Raw genomic sequence first — 27,002 nt, 5'->3', positions numbered from 1 at the left:
ACAAATGTCAGACAGTACATCAGCCATTACATTACAGACATGGCAAGACGTGTCTGGCTTGCCTGTAGGTCAGAGGAAAAGACCACCTGTGTGAGAGATGGTTGCATCCCAAATGGCACCGTATACCCTACATAGTGCACTACTTTTGGTCAAAGAAAATAGGGTGCAATTTGGAATGCACACATGGAGTTAGTATGCTCTAGTGAAGACCTCAGTAGAGTTCAGTGCCAGGGCTCGCTTGGTCACCAAAACAAATCTGCATTATATTTAGAAAGCGTTCAAGTCATTCACCATAACTACAGATGAGATAGATACAGTACACTTCAGAGTAAACAGTTCATATATTGTCTTTATGAGTGTGAGGTTTGCAGGATTTCTTTACTGTTGTTTATATCCTCTAGGGAAATGAGCTTTTACAGACAAACCATGAAAGTATGTCAGGAAAGGAAAAGCAAGGGAGTTTGGGCATACAGTAGCAAGGGATTGATTAAAAATGAATGATTAAAAATGAATGACAACAGATTTCCTTATTGATGTCATGTGATGAATATGTATGTGCTGTTTATTTCTCGACTCGATGCAGAAAGCACAATATACATATTTGTATGTTTATTGTAAAAATATCATCATGTAGGCCAAATTAAATATTTAGCTAAAGGCTATTATTACCCTTTATACCCTTATCTAAAAAATATTTGAGTAGGCTACAGAACATTGCGCTTATATTATTTGATCTGTTAACATAACACTACTGGGCCAAATTTGTAAAATGTTTCCACCACTGCAATATTCCACCTTTTATACAAGTAAACAAGGGATAAAAACCCCAAAAACAATGAAACCAGAGGAAATATTTATTTACACTTCATTTTAAGATCAACTCAGTATATATTGTAGTGATGAAAGTCCTGTATAGAGTATTTGATTTATAGGACTATCCTCCTAGTCACCTTGTCCTTCTAGTGACTGGGTGTGAAGACTGAGGTCTCAACGTTTTGGGATTTGGCACAGATTCCAGTGTGTCCGTGAGTTTGTGCGCACACAGCTGACCTAGTGTCATGCAGAATAACAGAGTCCTCCTCCAGCCATCCACTCAGAGCTATACAGTAGAGCTACCTTCAGCCCTCACAGCTGACTGTGTGTGTACATAGCACTTAGACACTGCACTAGCCAACTACACTACGACCATACATTACGTAGCAATCAGCCTCTCATAGACGGTACTTAGACACTGCACTATCGTAGGAACAAAGCATGTACTGTAAGTGTTGAGTGACCTGAGGCACTAGAGAGAGTGTCATTTGGTACTGTTTATGACTGATAATGTATTACTGATAGTGTGGTGTCAATCACAGTCATACAGTCAGATGTGTGTAATACTGTATAAACGAAGACACGTTGTAGTTTATTTTTTCATATCTAATAGCATCTCACCTCATTGTGATGCACCCCACCGTGGTATCTACTGTATCTGCCTCTTGTCTGCCTGCCCTGTAGAGCTCAATGAACTGAGCAGTAATGCCAGCGAACACACTCACTTCCAGACCAAGAATCAAAGCAGTTCTATTGCAGCAGCGATTGCTGTACAGATGCTGTGAGGAGGCTAGTAAAATAGCTCAATGTGCCGACCAGTCTGGTAGAGAGGCCATGGCTGGACGCGGGCAGTGAAATCCCTCTCTGAGGTGCCAGCTGTGGGCACTCTGTATTAGGCTGAAGTGGTGTTGATGGGCATGCTAATTCCTAACATGAGGGTCAGTTGTAGACCACCAGATGATGGTATCTCTGAAACCCTGGAATTGAAATGGGCAACTAATTCCTTGCTCAGACATTATCTGCAGTGTGCAGGATCATCACTCACTTCACATAAACCAGACAACGGAAAGAGGTGACATTCAGGTAACAGCAATAACACTAGTGACGGAATAGTAATTTCAGTTAATGTAGCTGATGGCAGGGCTATTTAATGAACACTGGCAACATTCTGCGTGATTCTCCAATGATTAAACTGTTGTACTAAAAGCACAGCAAGGAGGTTACATTTGCATTGTAATTTTAGAATGTCAGGAGAACATTAGCATTCAATATAGAACAACAGTTATTTGTAGACAAACATTAAACAAACAAATGGGTTTTTATTAGCTAGAATATGATTATGTTTCACAGCCGTAACATGATCATTACAGAGGAAAAGGCTGCTTCATGCCCATTTTCATGCATTTATAATTTGGTCTGCATCTAACTGTAAGCCAACTGTACAATTATGATAATAAAAAGACAATAATAAAATATAATTAACTAGGTTTTCTAGTAAAAGAAATCCCAGGGTGTTCAGTTAAATCGTGTACAGATTGAGACACTATTTGATGACTAACAGCATGACTTGTAATACATTAAAGAATACATTACATTACAAAAGGAGCAGAAATAAAGTGCTTCTCTCAGGCAAAGGAGATTGCGCCAGAAATACATGAGACAAAGCTATTTGGTGGCTTGTGTGAACTCTCTTAACCCTGTCAGTAGAACTGAACACATTGTGCTTTAACCAAGTGTCTGTTTATAGAAATATAACTTGAAGACATTGTTTCACTAGTCTCTCTTGAAAGGTACAGGAAATGTCAGTCTGTTTATCATCCCAAAATACTTTGCACAGAGCAGTCCTGGACCTTTCTCGTCTCCCTTGCAGATGTATTTTTTGTCACATAGAACATGTCCCTTATACATTTTCCCTCAAGCTCCTCTAGAAAGATGTATATGTCTTTGAAGATGTACATTGTCTTCTGTGCAGTAAATAGTCAACAGAAAAAATGTATATGTATAGGAAGATATGTAAAGACATTCCTGTATGTAAAAGGCAATGAATAAGCTCACGCTACAGTTTCTCTTGAGACCAGTTTAGATATTTTGCTGAGTTTTCATATGTAAGATATTATGCATAGTGTACTTATCTGTCCTCACTGGTAGGCTAATCTAAACATACACTTACGTAATCACTCGTTACCTACATTATGTACCCGAGGTCCTGATCTACTCTATACTAAAGCTGTCTGTAGACAAAAACGAACTCATAGTAGCATAATATCTGCGGGCAGCATGGAAGGCAGCATGGAAGACAGCATGGCGCTTCTCCCATGGAAAGATACTGTCTCTGAAACAGTTCATTATTCCTCCTGTTCTGTGACTGTGTCTTTCTCTTTCCTGGCACGCTTGGCATGTGTTCAGTGATATGTAAAGGCTCTAAGTGTCTGATGGAAGTCACTTCTTCTCTCCAGTGAGGGGCTGGGGATGGGTCCACCTGACAGGCTCTGCTGGCGGAATGGTACTGAGGCTGCTGCTGCCTCCTCTCCACCGCTCTGCATGACTTACCCCTCTGTTATGGATCAGAGAAGACAAAACTCGAAGCCGAACAAAAAGAGCTGCTATGAAAATAACATGTGGCCTAATCAATTCACTGAAAGTTGGCAGAATGTATTCACATTGCCAGTTCCTTTCACTCACTGAGATTGACTGGAAATACACCACCACCTCAGCGCCTCCCTACCCTTTAAGAGTAATCGGACTTGTTGATTGGACATTTACTCAAGCCACGAAGAGAGTCCTGTATCAAATTAATTCAGGCTGTCTCCATGATCAAGAATCATCAGAGAGTGTTGTGTTTCTGAAGGATCTTCTTGCGTTTCAGGCTTCCGTGTAGAGTGGTGGCGGTAGGAATGCGGCAGACGTGGTTCTTTAGGGCAGGTGACATATAGAGAGGCAGGTGTGGGTTACACATGGGGTAGACAGCACTGCAGTGATGCATGGCTGCCATGTCTGGCGTCCACACATCCCCGGCTTTCAGGGATACCAGAGTCAGCCTGGCGCCGCTGCTCTCCAGCTGGGCAAAAGAGGACGAGCAAGAGGAACGAGAGGAGCAAGAGCTCTCCGAGCCTCGGGTGTCTCTTGCAATGTCTGCCTTTAGTATTTACATCACCACTGACCCCATTCAAAACCCCTGGACGACACATCTCATTGGGCCGTTTTCTCTCTAACATTAACTGTCATCATTCAAATGAGCAGCAATTTCCTAGAATCCAGCAGCTCACACTGTGAGGGGTAATTTAAGACTGTAGAAGGGTAGAGATACCTAAAGCATTACATATATGACTGAATGTGTATGGTTTTGCAATATAAAGATGGGTCATGACAGCTGTAGTGGGAGAGCGGACAGTGAGCTATGATGGAATCTGTGATGATGAAACTGCAGTGATCTGATTTATTAGTAGAGTGGCCTGTAAAAGATGGTGGCCTACAGGAAGTATTCACATGTAGATATCTCAGACTTGACATGGAAGGTACGAAGGCCTCACCCTCTAAAAAAGGGGGGCGGGGGGTCTAAAATAAAATCAGCTTGTCACTGTCTGCCCCTTGGACAGAGGTGATCACGTACTGCTGGAGCTGGACTCCAACACAAAAAGGGATTTGACTTTTGAGGTGAGGAAAGACGTCCTGCGGGCCAGGGGTTTCAGTGGCCTTTCTGTGGGTTTCTATCGACTAAGTTGTTATATTTGTATTTTCTTCACAGACCTGGTAGGTGGCATCTTGGAGCAACTTTGCCTGTGTTGGTTGGGTGGCCTTTAACTTCTACATAATGTTGTTGTTCATAAGCTATTCAAAAGGGATTAATTGATACATGCATAAATTGCACTGTTTGCTACTCTTGTACATCATAGGCATTTTGACTCTTAATAAATGTAGCATTCATTGATTTCAGTCAATAATATGTCAGGAAGTGAAACAGTGGAATCCATATTTGCAGTGTAGAAATAACAATGTTCTTTGCAGATCTGAGTTCTCTTTTCCCATGGGTTCATTATGTGTCAGTATTTGATGATGTTATTTAATGCAAGGACATAATTAGTAGTTAGAAGGAGAGCTGAGGGGGGAGGTTTTGTTCTTGTGCTCTAAGAAAGCATTATTATTGTCCTCACAAAGCAGACATTGTTATGGAGGTCCTTGCTCTGGAGTAATACGCCAATCAGAAGTATTGTCATTTTACATTTTGGATTCAGACAGTAAGCTAATCTTGAGTAATGTAAACTTCATTTTTCTCTGGAAAATACTGGATTTCCCTCTGTAGCCTCATTGACTAAGTAGACAGACTGTCATTCCTTGTTTGTAATCGCTGATAGCAGTAGCTCTGTCATAGACCACAGCTTAGTTCAATATAGCTTTTGAGCTCTGCATACCAAAAGCGAGGCTCCTGTCTGCCTGTAAACTGTTTCTCCGAAGGTTATTGCTGCCATAGACTACTGAAAGTGTTGAATGGCCAAAATAATTCAACTCACTTGACGAAATGGATGTAAGAACATTATGGTATGACCTCGGACGCCACTATCGGTGCACTAAAGATTTGTTACATTAAGCCCAAAGCAGGACAGTGTCAGGATTGTTGAACTGCGTCCTCCAATCTTTAAAAATCTTGTCCTCACATTTTGTCTCCAGCTTTTACTAAGAAATACGACTCTGCAGGCCAGCAACGTTTAAAATAGTATTGATTTATTTTTGCAGGTAGTTGGCGCCTACATTACTTCACTTTCCTGTTATGTGAGCTCTCAACTGAATATAACATGTCACAAGATATCCCAAGATTGTTGACACATTTCTGGGCCTCAAAGTTTCACACATTCTTAATGAACATTATGGCTGGTCTATGGTTGCAAAAGGCAATGGTAGACATTGAACTTTCTCCTACAGTATAAGAAACCATTTTCTTATGGCGTCAAGTATGTTGAAGCTACCAGGATTTATGGTTTTGGAGTAGGTGAAACCTATCTTATTTTGGGAGGTATCTATACTTGTCCCCCATCCCTCTTCACAGGCTGATAGGTTTACACTAGCATGCCGATCATGACAAAAAATAGGCTAAAATAGATGGTCAGAGACGGTTTTGTCCCAAGACAATCTTTTCCACACAATCCTATGATCCCGAGTGGCGCAGTGGTCTAAGGCACTGCATCGCAGTGCTAGCTGTGCCACTAGAGATCCTGGTTCGTATCCAGGCTCTGTCGCAGCCGGCCGCGACCTGGAGACCCATGGGGCGGCGCACAATTGGCCCAGCGTCGTCCAGGGTAGGGGAGGGAATGGCCGGCAAGGATGTAGCTCAGTTGGTAGAGCATGGCGTTTGCAACGCCAGGGTTGTGGGTTCGATTCCCACGGGGGGCCAGTATGAAAAAATAATAATAATGTATGCACTCACTAACTGTAAGTCGCTCTGGATAAGAGCGTCTGCTAAATGACAAAAAAAAAATGTCAATGTAAAAAATATATGATGCTGTACTGATCAACAGCATCAACCACCAGCAGAACGATTTATGCCTAGCAGCATGTTTTCATTGTCCTGTTCAGTGATCAACTGTTTATAGACTCAAGTAGGTTTAGCGCACAAATGGGTACTAGTCACTGTTAATTTAAGAGTATACTTCTTTATTTGCGGCTGAAAAGCAGTAGGCCTATCCTTCTGTCACACCCTGATCTGTTTCACCTGTCTTTGTCATTGTCTCCATCCCCCTCCAGGTGTCACCCATCTTCCCCATTATCCCCAGTGTATTTATACCTGTGTTCTCTGTTTGTCTGTTGCCAGTTTGTTTTGTTTCGTCAAGCCTACCAGCGGGTTTCCCCTTGCGCCTGGCTTTCTCAAATTCCTGTTTTCTAGATTTCCCAGTTTTGACCATTCTGCCTGCCCTGAGCCTGCCTGCTGTTCTGTACCTTTTGGACTCTGATCTGGAATACTGACCTCTGCCTGCTCTTGACCTGTCGTTTGCCTGCCCCCTGTTTTTGTAATAAACTTTTGTTACTTCGACACTTTCTGCATCTGGGTCATATCCTGAAACGTGATACCTTCAGATAAAAAATGTGCTTGGAAGTGTTTTTAACTGATTTGACATGTTCCCATTGACTGAGAACTTCACAGCATTTAAAGCTATGAAATAATGTTTGATATAGGGATTCAATATTTGCTTTGCTGTCATAAATCATATGTAAGTGAAATATCATCTCCAGCCTGACTGTCTTTTTGCTGACGGTGTTCTGCAGTTTACATTCAGTTTGATAAAGTAACATTTGCGGCTGTTCAGAGACCCCACTTTGTTTAATGCATGTTGAATCTGTTTTTAATTGTATTAATGCTGATTAGGCTTCACACCGCCTGTCAATTAAAAAACCTGAAATTATCATGAATGAGGACTTTGCTCTTAATGAGTGCCCCCTGCGTGATTCCAAAGCCTATGCTTTACGGCAGGGTTTCCCAAACTCGATCTTGGGGCACGTTTTCGTTTTTGCCCTAGCACTACACAGCTAATTCAAATAATCAACTAATCATCAAGCTTTGAAATTTGAATCAGCTGTGTAGTGCAAGGGCAAACCCCAAAACCGACTTTGAGAAACCCTGCTTTATGGTGCTTTGATAATGTATGTTCTACAAACCCAAAATCATATTTAGTGCTTCTGTAGTGCAATGTGAAACTGTACATGCATGCTTCCCTAAAACCAGAACACAAGAGCTGAGATGTGCCACCATACCATCACGTCATGAGGTGTCCATGCTGGCGTAGCACCAAGGCTAATGTGCACTATGCATGGAGAGTTAACAGTCTGAGGTGTCAGCGAGTCATTACCGTAACCATGTTTTACAGCACACAGACAAACAGAAATCTGTACTCTCCCACTGTTTAATTTGCCATCCACTGGGATGGCTGTAATTGATTTGAATGATTCTCCTGTGTTGGAGAGGGACTGTCTTATTCACTAGAGCACCTGCACTCATGGTAAATATATCATTGTGAATTCCCTTTGTGCTGGCTGTGTGCTGTCACTGTATAAGAAACAGTTACAATACAGAATGACCTCACCCACTATCCATCCTCACCCACATGCTGTTGATTACAGAACACATTAATAGTCTACTACAGGGTATCCCAAACTCTGTCCTCGGAACCCCAAGGGGTGCACGTTTTGGTTTTTGCCCTAGCACTACACAGCTGATTCAAATAATCAACTACTCATCAAGCTTTGATCATTTGAATCAGCTGTGTAGTGTTAGGGCAAAAAAAAAAACGTGAACCCCTTGGGGTCCCAAGGACCGAGTTTGCGAAACACTAGTCTACCTTCAATGTTAGATTTTAAAGATAATTTGACAGTCATTCATATGGATGTTTGTATACCCTTATTTTATATGAATGGCTGTTGGCAGCATGGCATTTAAAGCAAACATATATCTCTGCTTTCTAAGAATATACTGTAAACTCCTTGTAAGGTCTTCAGCTATATTTAAAACATAGTCGCCCCTTTGCACTTATGTAATGTATGTTTACAGTCGAAATCATGCCATGTGATTGCACTGTTCCAGTTCTAAATGTGCTCTGTAGCTGCAAAATAGATCTGCTTCTCTTAAATCTGTGTCCCCTATTTTAACTGGTGAGGGAGGTCTTGTTATTGTAGCCTCGCAAGCCGCCTGATCTTGCGAGCTTACATGAATGTTCGCTCCGTGCAGCGGTTTGCGAGGCTATTGATATTGTGCAACTCTATGTAATGCACCTCTTTTTTATAAGCATGTTTATAATTGCCCCCATGGCAACTCAATGCTGGTCACAGAGAACACTAGCTGTGTACAGTAAATGATCTACTGGTGATATAGGCTAGTCAAACCATAATATTGTGTAGCAGTGTTTCCCAAACTAGGGGTCACCTGATTTTTTTTTTGTATGGGGTCACGAGAGAAACTCCCCCCTAGTTTGCGCTTGGTTCATAGAACCGGGATTACGTCAGTATCCTCCGATAGAAGCTAATGCGGTTGTAATAAACAGAACATTTTCTGTTTTCTACCTACAGTGGCTCTATCTTCTGAACAGTTTAAGCTACAAAATAAAGATATATGAACGATAACACTCTCAAGAACAGATATGTGTCTTCTGTTTCCCTCTACAATGCCCACAAGCTGCGTAGGACTCATTAGAACAGAGTGTACAAGACCAGGCTCTAAATCTGACTTGGGGGAAAAATAACATGATCAATGATGAGGTTTCTTTTCTACACAGAATATCATACAAAAGTATTGCCTGATGATAATCTGAACTTCCCAATACCTTTCTGATGCATTTCAGTCACTTCAAATCATACTTCCTTCAGATTGAAATACTGTCAAAAGTACTGTCAGACTGATTTGTAATAGACTGTCATAGTCCCAATTTAAAAAATCACTTTTGTTACATGGTGGGGCCGCAATAATATTTTTGGCGATCAGAATGGAGTCGCAGGCCAAAAATGTTTGGGAACCCCTGGTGTATAACATAGGCTGTGGGGTAAATGTTATAATTAATGACTGCTGTTCCCTTAGCTGCTGGCAGCGCAGGTGTAACTACCAGGGTAGGACTTCCTGGGGAAGCTGTGAACCCAGAGGAACAGGATTCACTCTGAAGACTCAGATCCCATTGACAGGACCACTGACACAACCCACTGGCACCGGGATTCACTGACACCAGGAGCCACTGACACCAGATCCCACTGATCGTACCAATGGCCATGTACCTGCAGACAGCTGTCTCCAAGCAGCAGGACACCACCTTCTCCAGCGAGGTAGGCAGACACACACAATACACTATGGATATGGTCATACATTTATCAATGTATTCTTCAATTACCAGTTTTAGGTCATATAGACTTACTGACAAACCTTCTAACCTTAGAAGCGTCTAACAATGTAGGAGATAAGATGAAAAAGAAATCATTTATTTTCGATGATTGTCCCAGTGTTTGAATGCTTTGTGTCCATTCTAATGAGCCAAATGCATATTTTGTATTTATTAATTGTGTGTTTCATCACAATTAATAACAGTGGGTCCTGTTAACACTGCCATGTCATGTGTGACTGTATGACCATTACATTTTTAATAAGGTTGCATAATACGGCTATTTACAGTAGATAATTACGACCATGTTTTACAGTAGTCGCTGTCAGGCAAAGAGTCAGAGTGGCGTGATTGTTGTGATAGCCACTGATGACTTTGTGGTGCTATATTAGTGGAAAGTGATGACAGCTGACTAGTGGGAGAGTTCAGTGGCCCTGCAGACCCAAGGAAACACGACTCCTCTCATGGGGCTCAGAGTGGAAATGGGAGCAGACAGGCAACACAATGGGGTATCTGTGCCCCCTGCAGGATCCCATTAGTCATGTTCTAGACCTCAAAGCTGTCAACTGGACTCTGCAGGGCGTGCAAAACAACTATCTGCCTAGACAACATGCTGTGTTGCACCACCCAAAAAGCAACCAACTAGAAAGATTGCTCTGCCATTGTGTAAACAAAATGCCACATGCTGTCTGGAGTCCTACATTGAAATGTGTGTGTGTGTGTGTGTGCGTGGCCTGCAGGCCCGCGTATGTGTGCGTAAACACACTGTAGTCTCAGTAATGGCTGCGCCAGTATTTTCTATTAACTTGCAGAAGTCTGTAATGAAACCCAAGCTCAATAGCCTATTAGGCATCTGTCTGATCTCAGGCCATGTAGAAGTGCAGGCAGCTAATGATGTTCCACTGCTTCATTAGGTCATGGAGGAGTCTGAGGTTTGTTCTGTGCCTGGGGGGCTCGCCAGCATCAGGGCACAATTCGAGAACCAGGAAACTGCAACATTGCACAACATCTCCCAGTTCCACTTCCACCGCAGAGCTGTGCAGGTACTGTTTTTAATGCAGGCTAATGTCAGACATGCGATGCATGGGGGAACGTGCAGATGTAGTATGACCTAAGCTGGTCTAATTCCAGCCTACCATCCATCCACACCACTGTGTTCCTGCCCGCATAACTTCCCCTGCTGAGTGGAAGTCACTCACTCGGTGAGCAAGCACAAATCTTGGTGAATATTGAATGATTGAAGAGGCTGGGGAGATGCCCTCTACTACATTATCTTTCACCTTGCCGTGCTCCAAAGGCTCAAGTTACAGATGTTAGATTTCATTTGATGTACTGCTAGACAGAGCTGGCCAACATGGAGAAGAATACAGATCCCTGTAGGGTGTCTGTCAAAACCCCTGGATGTCCCACTCACATTGCTACTGCTTTGAATGCCACTGTTTATATAGCTGGGAATCCTCAGTTGAAGTGGCACAAAGGGGCATAAAACAAATGAAGTCTTTTTTTGTCCCTGTATGCAGCTGCTGTGTGTGATTAAGGTGAAACATCCATGGAATCGTCCCTCCTCGTCTGTCATCCTCCCTTTGTCTGTGATTAGTATAATTTGACTGCAGTAGGCCATCTAATTATCAAGCTTCTATCCCATATTGTTCTCAGTGAAACATACTATCTGCTGCAGTTTGAGCATTCATTAAACTCACTGCAGCCGCTTCTAGTGCTGGGCTGTCAATGAGTGGGAGCCATTCTGTCTGTCTGTCTGGTCTGTCTGTGTTTTTGAGTGAGTGCGTGTGTGTACCTGTATGTGACAGCCAATGTCTTCCATCTCACAGGAAGTTCAATTGAACTCTGACGTGACAATGAGGAGCAGTTCCAGGGAAGTCATCCCAGCCTCTCAGCAGGATATTTTCCATCAGGATGAACAGGTACATTTAGATATTTTGGATTACTCTGTTTCATCACACGATAGTAAAGCTGTGCTGACTACCCAGACATGTTTGTCTTAGCTATATGTGTTAACAATTGTAAATCATTGTTTTAATCAGTTGTGAGAAAGAGAAAGAGAAAAACGCTTTATTGACCACAGTCAGTACACTGACAACAAGATAGACCTAGTAGAGAGTGGATTAACTCTAAACAGCTTTATTCTTTCTTCAGATAATTGGCATTACATAACACAGATTCACTTTACATGTCCCCATACGTTTCAAAGTAGGTGGGGATTTTTCTAATAGACGTGCCTTTCTGATTCAGGTCACACATGAAGAAAACAGCTTTGCCTCCAGCTATGAAAACAACCATAATGATGAAAGAGGTAGGATGTTACTTCATTATATGCTCATTATATTTTACACTATGCACCATTATTAAGATCAATAGCACTGCTCAAATTATTTTAAATGAAATCATATGAAGTAGATGGATGAATCTTTAGGATTCTATTGTTCTGCCCTTTTTGAATTTTTAGAGGAGGAAGGTCCTAGACTTACAACCAAGGAATTAAGAGATCACTTTGAGAGAACCATTGAAGAAGCTGCCCCAAGCAAGCCAATGAAGGTAATTGGACATGGTTAATTAACATGCTTGGTCTTAAACCCATTTTATTTCAATGGACAAAAACATGATCATTTTTGGTTTAGGTTACTGTTCACAAACCCTGCTGCTTTTTATCCCCATTGCTGAAAAAGTTATTAACTTTATTTGAATGGTAATTAGTAGCAATATAGCTAATCTGTAATTACAGCTTGTTAAATAACACTAAGATGTTTTTTCCCTTGTTAAAAAAAGTATAAAAATGATTCTATCAAACCATGTCGGCCACCAATCCCTCAGTTAATAACGATGAGATTGAATATTGACAATTAGTGATAAACAAAGAGTTGGCATGCTATACAAGCTATACATGTAATGTTTGCATTTAAATGTTGTTTCTTAAAACATGTCAGGGACCTCTAATGACCTCAATCATTATTTTCTTCCCAAAAAGATTGGCCGAGCTGACATCAATAGGTCTCAGTGGGCCTCAAATATATCACAAAAACAGGTCTCATCAAGTGAGATACAAAATGTATCATCAAATGCAATACAGAATTTCTCTTCAAGTGAGATAAATAATGTCTCATCAAGTGATATATGGGAAGATTCTGCTACTGAAGCGATAGAGGACACATCTGCTATTGCAGTTGACTACGAGGACACAGAATGTTTCCCTCCACCACCTCCAGAAGATTTAGAGTACTTCCCACCTCCACCCCCAGACTTACTGCAGGTCCCATCAGAAAGTCCAGATATGCCAGTAGAGTGCTACTTATCACCTGAGCCCCCGGAATCAGCTTACCCCTCTAAACGTCCACTCAGTAGACAGGAATACTTCAGACAGAGAAACCAAAATGAGTTGAAGCGCCTTTACAAGCATATCCATCCTGAGGTTCGTAAAAACATAGAGATGTATAGTGATGCGGCTGAGTATGAGAACACCCAACAAGAGAGTCAGGAGGAGTTCACAGGGGAGACCAGGTATATATACGACGATAATGGTAGCAGCCCCAACGACTGCATTAGCCCAGAAGAAGAATACCTGGAATGGGATGAGATCCTCAGAGGGGAGGTGCAGTCAATGCGCTGGATGTTTGAGAACAAACCTCTGGATGCCATCAAAGATGATGCCTCAAATGAGGATGGAGACCAAAACATGGAACAGGAGATGATTGTTGGGAGTGATGTAAGAAGCAAAGCTTGGATGTTTGAGACCAAGCACATGGATGCATTGGGATCAGACAACATAGCTTCAACTAAATATAGACACAAATTCAATAAGTTGGACAAAGGAGATGTCCGTGCTGCAGCCTGGTTGTTTGAAAACCAGCCCATGGAGACCCTGAACAAAATGCATGGCGATGAAGAGCTAACCAAAGAGATAGTGTTTACCCAGGAAGATGGCAGCTCTACCATACACATGCTTGAATTTCAGTACATGGAAACTTTAGGTCATACTGAGACCATTGATGACAGTCACCTCCTGAGTCTGAGATCAGTGCTTGAGGAAATAAAGGGAGAAGTGAAGACTATCACAAGCACATTTGAGTCTCAGTTTATGTGCGTCCTCATCGGACAGTCAGGCCAGATGTTGGAGATAACATCTATACGCAAAGTGGAGACTGAGAAGGGGGAAACTAAAACATCAACCTGGCTTTTTGAAACCCAAGCCCTGGACATGACTAATAAACCCTCTGCCCCAGTGAAACTTGTGTGTAGCCTGTCCATGGAAGACAACTATAAAGATGTTCACCGGGGTAGATGGTTGTTTGAGACAAAGACTTTAGACTCCATTAACAAAGATGAATGGGAAAGCTCAATGCTGCAAAAGGAAGAGATAATCGGAGCTGATGTTCGAAAACATTGCTTAGCGTTTGAAACTCAGCCAATGGATTCCCTGAAAGATGATGCAAATGCTGGACCCCGGACTATCGGTGGTAATGTTAGATCTGCAAGACACTTCTTTGAGACTAGTCCCAAGGCAGCTTTGAAGGACCTCAATGAGGTAGGGAGGCTCAAAAAGTTAGTGTCAACTGAAGAGAAGGGTGATGTAAGACACCAAAAATTGATGTTTGAGAATGAACGACTAGAGAACATAAGAGACGAGAAGAAGGAGATTATTCGTACTGTGAACTTCGAAAATCTCACTGAAGATCAAGGTACAAGCTACAACGCAGATGTCCATAGGAATTGCATGGTATTTGAGACTCAGGCAATGGATACTTTGAAAGATGATTCAAATGCTAGAGCCTTGTCTAAGGCGGAAATTGTCAGAGGTAATGTCAGATCAGCAAGACATTACTTTGAAACCGCTCCAGCTGACAATTCAAAAGACCTTGCTGAGGTTGGCAAACTACAAAAAATGGTGAGACTTGATGAAGAGAAGGGGGATGTGAGACACCAGAAATGGGTTTTCGAAAGTCAACCCCTGGAGCACATTCAAGAGGAAAAGAAGGAAATAATTCGAACCGTTAACCTGGAGGAAATCGATAAAGTGGATGTCTCAAACTACAAGCAAATATTTGAAACCACAGACTTAACCAGATGGGATGAATCACAAAAGATACTTGTGGAGGGTGTAACATGTGGCTCTGTGAAATCTAACAAACATCTGTTTGAGTCTACACCAATGTATGCCATGCAAGACAGCTCTGGCCATTACCATGAGGTAAAAACAGTGCATCGGGAAGAGGTTGTCAAGGGAGACGTAACTAGCTGCAAATGGATGTTTGAAACAAGCCCCATTGACCAGTCTGATGAAAGTATCACTAATTATCAAGTTATTAAGGGAATATCCAAAGAAGAAGTTGAGTCTGGTGATGTTAAAACTGCCAAGTGGCTGTTTGAAACACAGCCTCTTGATGCAATAAAATACTTCAGCAATATTGAAGACGAGGAAACTACAACTAAGGAAGGTGTTGAGATTATAAAAGGTGATGTTAAAACCGGTAGGTGGTTATTTGAGACTGAACTAATGAATGTCCCATATGAGAAGGATATGTTGAAGAGTGAAAATGAGAGTGAGGAGATACGCAAAGGAGATGTAAAAACCTGCACATGGTTGTTTGAGACACAGGCACTTGACACTATCCGAGATGAAACAGAAACTGTTCTACAAACATGCACTGTGAATCAAGAAGATGTCCAGGGCAAAGATGTACGCATGGCTCGTTTTCTATTTGAGACAGAGAATCTTGAAAACATCACAGGGGAAGGTGAGAGCTTTAAGAGGGTTACTGAGATAGACATTCAGTCAGGAGATGTCAATAGTATGAAGTATATCTTTGAGAATCAGTCCTCTGATATCATGACCTCAACATCTGAGGAGTTCATGCAAAGTCTCAAAACTACACAATCAACTACACAATCAGAGGACATCCAGAAAGGAAATGTGGTGAACTGCAAATGGCTCTTTGAGAACCAATCCATAGATGCCATACGTCATACCCAAGAAGAGGCTCTGGAGACCCGCACTGTGACTGATGTACAAGGAGGTAATGTGGACAAAGGTCGTTTCATTTTTGAGACATACTCCTTGGACAAAATCCAGGAGGTTTCCTCAGAGATAGATATTACAAAGTTGCAGAAAATAACTTGTGAGGAGGAAGAGAAAGGGGATGTGAGGAACTATACCATGATGTTTGAAACTCAGCCTCTTTATGCCATTCAAGACAAAGACGGCCATTATCATGAGGTCACCACTGTCACAAGCGAGGAGATATTGAAGGGTGATGTGATCGGGTCCCGGTGGTTGTTTGAAACCAAGCCTCTTGATTCTATCAGGGATAGAGATGAGGTCTATATCATCAAATCTGTCACACAGGAGGATGTTAAGAAAGGAGATGTTACTTCAGCCAAGTGGAGATTTGAAACACAGCCACTTGATAAGATTGCAGAGGACATAAAAATGTCAGTTAAAACTGTTGAAGATATTCAAGGAGGAGATGTTAGAATGAATAAACAGCGTTTTGAATCTGATGAGCTGTCACAGAAGTCTGTGCAAACAGTTAATGTGAGTGAAATCCAAAAAGGTGATGTCAGGACAGCAAAATGGATGTTTGAAACTCAAACAATGGATAAAATACATAGCCAGAGCGAAGAGAATTTAATAGAAACAGTCATGAAAGAGGAGGTGTTAAGGGGAGATGTTAGACAATCAGTGTGGCTCTTTGAACAGAATCCCCTTGACCATATAAAGGAGATAGATGAGGATGATACAGTAGTTGTTCAAGAGGAAATCCCCAAAGCCGATGTAAAGAAAACAACATGGCTGTTTGAAACAACTCCGTTCCATGACTTTAATGAGAACAGTGTTGAGAAGTCGGAAATCCTGGGTAAAAGTATCAAAGGAACCCTTGAGGAACTTTATAGCCAGAAAATTGTTAATTCAAAAGGAATACTCATTGAAGCAGATGAAATTGGGGACGTTAGAATGGCAAAATACCAGCTAATGAATAAGGATTCTCCAGAGATCCAAAGAGAGGAAATCATCAGCGGGGATCTGAGCAACATTATGATGAATCTTTTGAACTGTCGGGAAAGAATTGAGAGGGGGGTAGTGATAGAGTCAGAAGAGAAGGGTAATATCAGTACAACAGTGCATCAACTGTTCAACCAAGAGAGGGACGTAAATGTGGAAAAGGAGGAAATAGTAAGAGGTGACATCCAGGAAGCTGTAAACAATCTTCTCAAGGAGGGAGGATCTGCTAAACGTGGTATACTCCTTCAAGAGGATGAGAAGGGAGATGTGCGAATGACTATATATTCTCTTCTAAATAAAGAAGAGGACATCGATGTTGAAAAGGAGGATATAATCAAAGGCAATATAAGGAATGCACTCCAAAGACTATCCAACCCAGAAAACCAGGAGCAGACGAGGATAAAGGTGGATGAGAAAGAAAAGGGAAACGTGAACTTTTACTCCACCTGCATTGAATCTGGGGCGCTTGACTATCTCAAACAACTCCAGGTAGAGCCAGATGAGACACCACCTGAAAAGGTAGAGAAAGAGGAGATTATTAGAGGAGATATAAAGGGGACAAAACTCATTCTTGACAGTAATCGAGCACAAATTGAACGTACAGTAGATGAAGAGGACATAGTGCGCGGAGATGTTCACAACTCAGTCAAGGTTTTCATGACTGAACCCACACTCTCACTGGATGGCCTACAGAAAGAGGAAATTGTGAGGGGTGATTTGAAAGCAGCTATGAACTCGCTGTCTCAGTCTGTAAATCAGACAGTGGTTGTAGAGAAAGAGGAGGTGGTAAGAGGTAACATACACAAAGCCCGAAGGCACCTTGAATTGGCCCAAAGACGGCCCAAGGAGGTGGAAAAGCCAGAGATTGTCCGCGGCAACATCAAAGGGGCACTGAGGTCCCTAGAGAAATCTGCAACCTCCAAAATTGAAGTTGCCATCGAAGATTTTGTACCTGGAGACATCAAAGGGACCTTAAAATCCCTGGAGCAGGCAAAGCAAACAGTCAGGGAGATCGAGAAGGAAGAGATTGTAAAGGGTAACATTCATACAGCCAAGCAGTGTTTACAATATGCTTCTAATAACAGGAGGACAGGCCAACAGGAAATTGATGTTCAGGGAAATGTGAGAGGCACTATTGAGCTCTTATTGGAACCACCAGCTTCTCCAAGAATGACACGGAGACCCAGCTTCGAGGGTGATGTGAAAATGTCCATTAAGTCACTCTACGAGACACATGAGGTGCATGAGACGGGGGAGGAACAAACTCAACCAGAGAAAGAGGAGGTGATAAAGGGTGACGTTAAAGGCACAATCAAATCCTTGCTGGAATCAGCACAGCGTGCAGCTCCTAAAATCAGAGTGGGAGCTAGAAGGGTCAAAGTTCCTGTGGGATCTCCATTGCGCTCACAGCAAGGAAGCCCTCTATTACGTTCACAGCAAGGTAGCCCTGATTGTTCTGTTATAAACAAAACTGAGAGTGAGACACTTAAAAATAGGTCTAAAAGCAATGAAGCACAAAGAAACTTACAAAAAATAAAGACGGCTAATTCAGTCAAAACTGAGAGCTCAACACAAGAGAATCAATCCCTCTCAACTCAAACCACAATGAATACATCTGAATCACAGACTACTCAACAATCAACAAAAGTAATGCAACACACAACCATCACTCAAAACCATGGTATTAAAACTTTGGAGACTAAGTTCCGTAACCTCAATTCAAGTAGAAAGGGTATGATCAGACTAGATAAAACCAAAGTGAAAACAAATGTTCTTACCCCAACACGGACATTGTCTGAGTCTGAACTTTCTCTTCCTCCCCCACCTCCACCATGTGATGATCAATCATCCCTAACCCCAGCCTCCTCTATCAATAGGCTGGACTTGGACCTTCCGCCTCCCCCAACTCCTACTCCCCCACCACCTGTTGACTCTGAGCCTGATCATTTCCCTCCTCCTCCACCATTACAGGATTTCCTTCCACCCCCACCCTCACAGCATGAACTGGACTCTATGTCATCCCAGACACCTCATCAATCACTAGCAAAAGCCACAAAAGTTACTGTCAAAAAGGTGAAAGGTCCTGCATTGCACCAAGTGTCAAAACTTGAGCCAACCGGTCAGATTCAGAAAATTCAACAGGCAACCTCAGAGAAACATACAACCATAGCCAACAAATCTGTGGTGGAAATCAGCAAAACTCAAATCGAATCAACATCATTTTCATCAAAAACAGTTTCATCTGAAATCCCAAAACCACCAGAATCACCACGACCATTAAAGAAGGTTTATGTCGCCCCTATAAGATTTACTCCTCCACCCTCTCCTCCTCCCTTCATGAAATCCACTAGATTCAAAACTCCATTAATAAAGGCAGAGGAAAAATACAGAAAACAGAAAGTGGGTAGTACACCCCCTGCTACACCGAGTCCCATTTTCATGCATGAGTCAGTCACTGTTGCCCTTGAAATGCTCTCCTCTGAGGAGACCAGTATGGAGCAATCAAACAAGAGCATGTTTGGTTTCACTCAAGAGAATGCTGAAAAGACTGTGACCAATGTCAAGGTAGACACACAGTCATCTGATTTTTCCAAGCATGCCCAAATCTCAGATACTCCTTTAAGCACGACTTTGATATCTGCTGTGAATGGGCAAAATCTCCCTGAATCTGCTGTTATTTCTGCAACTAAACACCATATTGTCTCTAATGAGACATCCAAAGTCTCCTCCGTTCAGCACCAGACCACATCTATTTCCTCCACAAAGCAACAGACAGTTACTGCAACTAAACAACAGGTAACGTCAGCATCCACCGAGCAGTCACACTCTGCTGTAAGTAGCTCTCAAGTCCAGATCTCGACCAGTGATGCTAAAAAGGTTGAAAATACAAAAAGAGATGTCAGGAAAGATGTAAAAAACCTCAAAACCAACTCTCAAGTCCAGATCTCAACCAGTGATGCTAAAAAGGTTGAAAATACAAAACAAAATGTAAAAAACCTAAAAACCAACTCTCAAGTCCAGATCTCAACCAGTGATCCTAAAAAGGTTGAAAATACAAAAAGAGATGTCAGGAAAGATGTAAAAAACCTAAAAACCAACTCTCAAGTCCAGATCTCAACCAGTGATGCTAAAAAGGTTGAAAATACAAAACAAAATGTAAAAAACCTAAAAACCAACTCTCAAGTCCAGATCTCAACCAGTGATCCTAAAAAGGTTGAAAATACAAAAAGAGATGTCAGGAAAGATGTAAAAAACCTCAAAACCAACTCTCTAGTCCAGATCTCAACCAGTGATGCTAAAAAGGTTGAAAATACAAAACAAAATGTAAAAAACCTAAAAACCAACTCTCAAGTCCAGATCTCAACCAGTGATCCTAAAAAGGTAGAAGATACAAAAACAGACGCCAAGAAAGATGTCAAAAATCTAAAAACTAAAGATTCCCATAAATCTGAGGACAAGAAGAACAAGGATAATTCTGCATCCCATGGACCCGAAAAGGTTTCTGACCAGCCTACCAAAACAGAAAAGGTAACCCAAGAAACAATTGTCAAAGCAGCCAAATCACCCTCGGAAGACAAAAAAAGTGATAATTCTGTATCACAAGCACCTGAGAAAGTTCCTAGTCAGTCTATCAAAGTAGAAAAGGTAACCTCAGAAACTAATGTCAAAACAGGCAAAAAGAAGGCCAAAGGGCAAGAAAAGCAAGTAGAAGTAAAAGACACGAAACAACCAGATGAAACTAAGAAGGAAAACATTTCACAGGTGAAGGATGTAAAGGTGGAAGTGAAGATGGAAGTGAAGGATGTCACTAAGGTGAAGGTTTCTAGTGAGCAAACACATCATGAGACTGAGGACAAGGTCAAGGAGGACAGTCAGAAAGCTCTTGCTGTTAATGACAACCAACCAGCAACTCCAACTCCCGCAAGAAAGAAGAAGAAGAAGAAGAAGAAGAAGAAGAGCTCAAAAGCTAAAGATGCGGCTGCCTCTGCAGAATCAACTAAATCTGTTTCTGAAAGTTCCACTCAAAGTCAGGAGATCACTGTAGTGCAGACACACAAAGCCCATCAAGAGGAGCACATTCAGGTACATAAGGAAGTGATTATCACTGAAAGCAAAGTTCATCAAAGTATCCAGGAACAAGAAACAGTTAAAGTAAAAAAACAAGTCAAGGCATGTCAAAAGAAGAAAGAGGTGACAGCAAACCATCAGATTCAAGAGAAACCAAAGGAGGAATACAGAAATGTTCCAGTGAAAGTGGAAAGTGAAAAAATTACGAGCCAGTCAGCACAAAAGGAACAGTGCTCAACAGGGAGCACTGAGGATTCTCAAAGACGTGAACATGTCCAGAAGTTAATCTCACATATAACAGAGTTAGAGGGAGCTTCAGGACAAATGGATTCTAAATCTGTGAAAACATTGCTCAATACTATTCCAGAGTGGCTCATTGGTTCAGAGGAAAATATTTATTTGGAGGGAACTGCAGTTGAACATAATATACAAAAGCTTACAGAAATTGTTTCATATGTGAAAATACTAGCAAACGCAAAGCTGTTGTGTTTAGAGGGCACCCACACTACTCTGGAGAAGCATGAGAGTGAACCTACTTCTGAAAAGATCATTGTTGGTGGTGCAACAAAAAAAATACGTAAGATAAGTATTAGCTCTTCGAAAGTTGAAAGTCAAAAGAAAGTTGTGGAAAGCAAAAAGACATCACATGAAAGCAAAAAGCAAGAGTTGAGTGCAAAATCTATTGATCATAGAGCACCGTCACCCTTACTACAGATGCGCTCACCCTCACCCAACTTTATTACCATTGAAACTACCCAGAGAACGGACTCACCTCGGAGAATAACCCCATCACCTATCCCAATGCACAGACCAGCCACTCTCCCAACACCTCCCCCTCGCATATTGGAACCTCCTACATCACGCATCAATAGGGCCACACCCTCTCCCACTTTTTCTAGAGCAGAGAACTTGGCACGGATAAAAGATACTACAGCCCAGCTTTCCCGTGGAGTGACGGCACCTCCAGTTCCTCTTCCTATGCAAGTCACAGAAAATACATCTGAGATTGTGGAATCCCCCGCATCATTCCATCAGCAGATCAAAATTGAGGAACAGGCTGAGGAAACTTCAGAAGTGTTAGCCAAGACAATTGTCACTGCCAAAAAACACAAAGACAAAAAACAAAAAAAAGAATTATCTGAAGAGGCTCAAAAGGCTGATGTGAAGGTCACAGGTGGAAGATCATTCCATCAAATGGATAAAGAAGACATGGAAGCTTCAGAAATCTCAGAGTATTTAATGGTGACTACATCAGTGAGAGACAAGAGGGAGTTTTTTGAAGAAGCTCAAAAAGCTGCAGAAAATAAGACTTATGTGCGAAAGGATCCCGTTGACATCCCGGAGCACTTGGGCCAAGACATGGAGGAGCCCAAAACAACAAACCAAGAGAGTAAGGATGAAACACAAAGCACATCTGAGAAGGTCACAGAGAACAGCACTGAAGTAGTGGGATCTACAGAGTCAACTGATAAAGAATTGATGGAAGCTTCAGAAATGTCAGAGTCATCAATAGTGACTAGATCAGTGAGCGACAAGAGAGAGTTTTTTGAAGAGGCACAAAAAGCTGAAATAAATAAGACTTATGTACGAAAATACCCTATTGATATCCTAGAGCACTTAGGTCCAGCCATTATGGAGCCCGAAACAGAAAACCAAGAGAGGAAGGAAGATGTACAAAACACAACTGAGCAAATCACAGAGAAAATCTCTGAAGAAGTGGGATTTATGTGGGAAGACCGGTGGGAGTCAGCTGCCATAGAGGCTATGGAAACTTCTGAATTGTCAGACTCATCAGCAGTGACATCAGTGAGAGACAAGAGAGAGTTTTTTGAAGAGACTCATAAAGCTAAAGTAAATAAGACGTATGTGCGAAAGGATCCCATTGATACCCCTGAGCGCTTGGGTCCAGACATGGAGGAGCTCGAACCAGAAAACCAAGAGAATGAGAAAGAGAACCTTCCAAAGGTTGACTTGTCTGGATTAGTCAACAAATTTGAAACACCAGAAGAGAAAGTTTATGTCAGAAAGCCTATCACAATGAGAGAAAGATGTGGGAGTGAGATGGAATACACAGAGTCTGACATAGAAAATACAGAAACTCAAGAGGAGGAAATGCCTACTTTTGACATCAAGGCTATTAAAAATGTTTTTGAAATGAGTGAGCAAAGTCCATCTTTCAAAGAAGAGAAAAATCAACTGGATGAGCTGGAGTCAAACCTGAGTGAAAACACAACAGACAGTTCAAAACAGGATAACACCCAGGAGACACAGAGGGGCTCCGGGCAGATCTCGCCCATGCCTTCCCAGAAAAAATTGCAACACATGTCAGTAGACCCAACAGACTTTTCTGAAACCAAGTCAGTCACACAGCATTTCTCGAGCTTCGATGAATTCGTCAACAAGACAATTGGATCACTGAGCAGCACAACTGTGTCCCAGCACTCAAAGAGCGTAACAACCCACCGTGCCCCCTTCTCAAATGCTGACATGGTAAAAAAAAAGGTTTCTCAGGTGACGCTGTCTGAAACCCCTGATGAGGCTTTCCACAAAACATGGCCGGAGAGTGAGAGTGTTTTCAAGAGTCTCGGCTACAGTGTCTCGGAGGAGAGAACATCACATGTTGTGTCACATCAAACGAAGACTGTTGTTACTGGTAAAGAGTTGTGCAGCCTGCATGATGGGACTTGAAACTAACAGTAAATAATGGCATGTAAAAATGCCCCCTCTGATTTTCAATAAGACCTAACATATTTACATGTGCCTGCTTTGACATAGAGAGAGATTATAACAAATGCTTCAATGAATAAAACATGGCACAAGAACAAGACCTAAGCATGTTACGATGACATGCGGGGAATAGCATCTCACACATACAATATATTGTAATGATCCTATTTAAATGCAACCGTTCTCATTTTTGACCTTCAAAACCAACACAAAGTACAAGATTGGGTCAATACTGTTTGTTATCAGTAAGTAGTGTATTTTTTTATTGCACCAATAATGTGATTGTGCCTGTTTGATGATTTACTATACTACGCATGGTCATGTAATTATGCCTTGATAACATTTCTTAATAACTGAGTCATTGTATGTTGTGATAAAAAAAAAGGCTATAATGATGTTCACTTTTCTCTGGCAGACTCAAGTTCCCAAGTCGGAGCTTTGCACTGTATGTCGGAGGAGGGTCTATCCGATGGAGGCTCTAATAGCGGACAGAAAAAAATTCCATAAATCTTGTTTCTGCTGCGAGCACTGCAGAAATAAATTAAGGTAATGTAAATATCACCCAAACCAAGGTGAATTCAAAGTACTGTAAGTGGATTTTTGCTGTGAACTGGTAAGCAGTGCTTGAATGGTTGTGGTCCCAACAGTTTGTTGCTGCACATAAGACACCAATTCTATTGTGCTATGTTTGCAAATTAAGCAGTAAAAGGTTTGACATGTTTGTGGAATCTTGGAATTAATTGTATCCCTTCTTCACACTGTTTTGCATAATAATTTGTTCTGTCTCCTCCAGCCTTGGCAACTATGTCTCTCTCCATGGACATTTGTACTGTTTACCCCACTACAAACAACTATTCAAGTCCAAAGGGAACTACGATAATGGATTTGGTCAGACATTTCCCAATGAAAAGAACGTCAACGAAAGTGGTCGACTCATCACCTCATCAGAGCGACTTGATTGGAGGTATTCACAGAGCAGCATAGGCTCAACAGAAAAATACACCCTTGAAAAAGAATTTATGAAATCAATTGATGAGAACAAAGTAAATAGTAATAAGATATCTGTTGTGTGGCCTCCACAAGCCCAATCCCCACAGAAAACCTTTAAAGTAGAGGAGGACGTAAAGCTGATTAAGCCACAATGGCCTCCGCAGGACAATTCCCAAAAGTCACCCAAACAACAACATAGAAAAGCTATTTCTAGGAGCTTTCTTTGAAAGAGAGCATTCCCACCACAATCATATATGCCACAGAAAACAGAAGAAGCTTCAAGCAGTCGATGGTAAGGCAACCTATGAGGGCAAAGAGACAGTTGGAATTGGGAAAGGTCTGACACTGAAGGACAAAAGGACAAGTGCAGTAGTAATGATGGGAATACATGGTAGAAATGGTGTATATATTTATGGTGTGTGAGAGTGGAAGAAGATGGTTAGGAAAGTACTGAGGGTCAGATGGAAAGAGGAGTAGAATGACAGATGGAAACATGGAATGTTATGGAATGTTATGCTTAGAAATGGCACAGCCTACCTCATTCGTCTTTCAAGTTTGATCATTGAAAACATTAGCTCTAGATTTCACATGGAATTGACTCACATTAGTCATGCTTACTTGATCTCTAAAATATAATGTTGCTGTGTTCAATGGGTCTCAGAAATATTTGACTAATATCTTTAGGGTAATATAGTTAAATTTGTTAAATTTCTGTTGTTCAGTCATCTATCAATTAGTTTAAGTCCATGGAGAGAGTATTGTAGATTTCAAACACAGTCATAATTTTGTCTTGGCTTTTTCTTTCATCATACGGTATCAACATTTTTACATTTACCTTTTTCTAGCACCTGGTGTGCAGCCTATGATCTTGGAAATAATTTCTTTATAATATATATACAGTATATATCCTATTAACTGGTATTAATCATGTTTGTTTTGGACATTTGTATCCTATTTTAAAGAGCAAATATTTTGCAATGCACATTAGATTCTTTAAATTAGACTACCTTGCTTTGTACAAGAGAATTCCTGATACTTTCATCCTGTCAGGCTGGTTACTCAACAACAATTCTTTCAAATTTATTGCTGATCCAAGGGCAATAAAATCATTGAATTGGACATTCTCAATTGCATTATTTTACATTTTACACAACATTCATACTAAATCAGTATAGAAACATACTGTATGACAAACTGTTTTTTTAGAAGTTAAGATTTCTCCATACATACACATTTCGTGAAGCTTAGATTTACACTGTATATACAAAAGTATGTGGTCAACCCTTCAAATTAGTAGATTCGGCTATTTCAGCTACACCCGTTGCTGACAGGTGTATAAAATCGAGCACACGGCCATGCAATCTCCATAGACAAACATTGGCAGTAGAATGGCCTTACTGAAGAGCTCAGTGACTTTCAACATGGCACCGTCATAGGATGCCACCTTTCCAACAAGTCAGTTCGTAAAATGTCTGCCCTGCTAGAGCTGCCCCGTTCAACTGTAAGTACTGTTATTGTGAAGTGGAAACGTCTCGGAGCAACAACTGCTCAGCCGCGAAGTGGTAGGCCACACAAGCTCAGTGCTGAAGCGCGTAGCGCATCTGTCCTCGGTTGCAACACTCACTACCGAGTTCCAAAGTGCCTCTGGAAGCAACGTCAGCACAATAAATGTTAGTCAGGAGCTTCATGAAATGGATTTCCATGGCCGAGCAGCCGCACACAAGCCTAAGATCACCATGCGCAATGCCAAGCGTCGGCTGGAGTGGTGTAAAGCTCGCCACCATTGGACTCTGGAGCAGTGGAAACACATTCTCTCGGTTTGGAGGCTGCCAGGAGAACGCTACCTGTCCGAATGCATAGTGGCAACCGTAAAGTTTGGTGGAATAGGAATAATGGTCTGGGGCTGTTTTCATGGTTCGGGCTAGCACAAAGCGAGGTCCCTTAGTTCCAGTGAAGGGAAGTCTTAGAGCTACAGCATACAATGACATTCTAGATGGTTCTGTGCTTCCAACTTTGTGGCAACAGTTTGGGGAAGGCCCTTTCCCCTGTTCAGCATGACAATAGCCCTGAGTACAAAGCGAGGTCCATACAGAAAATATTTGTCGAGATCGGTGTGGAAGAACTTGACTGACCTCAACCCAATCGAACACCTTTGAGATTAATTGCAATGCCGACTGCAAGCCAGGCCTAATCGCCCAACATCAGTGCCCGACCTCACTAATGCTCTTGTGGCTGAATGGAAGCAAGTCCCCGCAGCAATGTTCCAACATCTAGTGGAAAGCCTTCCCAGAAGAGTGGAGGGTGTTATAGCAGCAAAGGGGGGACCAACTCCATATTAATGCCCATGATTTTGGAATGAGATGTTCGACGAGCAGGTGTCCACATACTTTTGGTCATGTAGTACATGTGTAATCAAATTGTAACTGCTGAAGAATCTGCCTATAAACACTTAACTGATCGATAGTGCACTTTACTCACAGACAGCCCAAATAATATGTTATCTGCTACAGAGGAACTCACATATTATGTCAGCTATTGACAGGTTA

General features: G+C 41.7%; 1 protein-coding gene across 4 annotated transcripts; it reads left to right on the top strand.

Moving 5' to 3' along the window:
* Positions 1 to 4,399: 4,399 nt before the first annotated feature.
* xirp2b (xin actin binding repeat containing 2b) lies at positions 4,400 to 25,575 on the top strand. Of its 4 annotated transcripts, none has more exons than XM_045210343.1 (10): positions 4,400 to 4,467; positions 9,368 to 9,606; positions 10,574 to 10,702; positions 11,489 to 11,581; positions 11,910 to 11,970; positions 12,124 to 12,212; positions 12,643 to 19,548; positions 19,717 to 23,392; positions 23,882 to 24,012; positions 24,260 to 24,351. In XM_045210343.1, exons 2-9 carry the CDS (start codon positions 9,547 to 9,549, stop codon positions 23,971 to 23,973), a joined length of 11,106 nt encoding a protein of 3,701 aa, XP_045066278.1. In that variant the 5' UTR covers positions 4,400 to 4,467; positions 9,368 to 9,546; the 3' UTR covers positions 23,974 to 24,012; positions 24,260 to 24,351. The 4 variants fall into 4 exon arrangements, with proteins under 4 accessions (XP_045066278.1, XP_041720863.2, XP_041720846.2 ...); XM_041864929.2 differs by having other exon boundaries at positions 12,643 to 19,884; positions 20,053 to 23,392; XM_041864912.2 differs by having other exon boundaries at positions 12,643 to 23,392.
* Positions 25,576 to 27,002: the final 1,427 nt, after the last annotated feature.

The sequence above is a fragment of the Coregonus clupeaformis genome, chromosome 4 (assembly GCF_020615455.1).
Source record: "Coregonus clupeaformis isolate EN_2021a chromosome 4, ASM2061545v1, whole genome shotgun sequence".
Lineage (NCBI taxonomy): Eukaryota > Metazoa > Chordata > Actinopteri > Salmoniformes > Salmonidae > Coregonus > Coregonus clupeaformis.
The sequence above is the reverse complement of the archived record's forward strand: the minus strand, read 5'-3'. Positions and strand labels throughout refer to the sequence as shown.

What these genes read in the sequence shown, in the direction of transcription:
- xirp2b (XM_041864912.2), top strand. Translation starts at nt 9,547, where the DNA reads ATGGCCATGTACCTGCAGACAGCTGTCTCCAAGCAGCAGGACACCACC. An exon ending in ACACCACCTTCTCCAGCGAG is followed by an intron (nt 9,607 to 10,573) that starts GTAGGCAGACAC and finishes CTGCTTCATTAG; the next exon opens with GTCATGGAGGAGTCTGAGGT. An exon ending in CAACCATAATGATGAAAGAG is followed by an intron (nt 11,971 to 12,123) that starts GTAGGATGTTAC and finishes TTGAATTTTTAG; the next exon opens with AGGAGGAAGGTCCTAGACTT.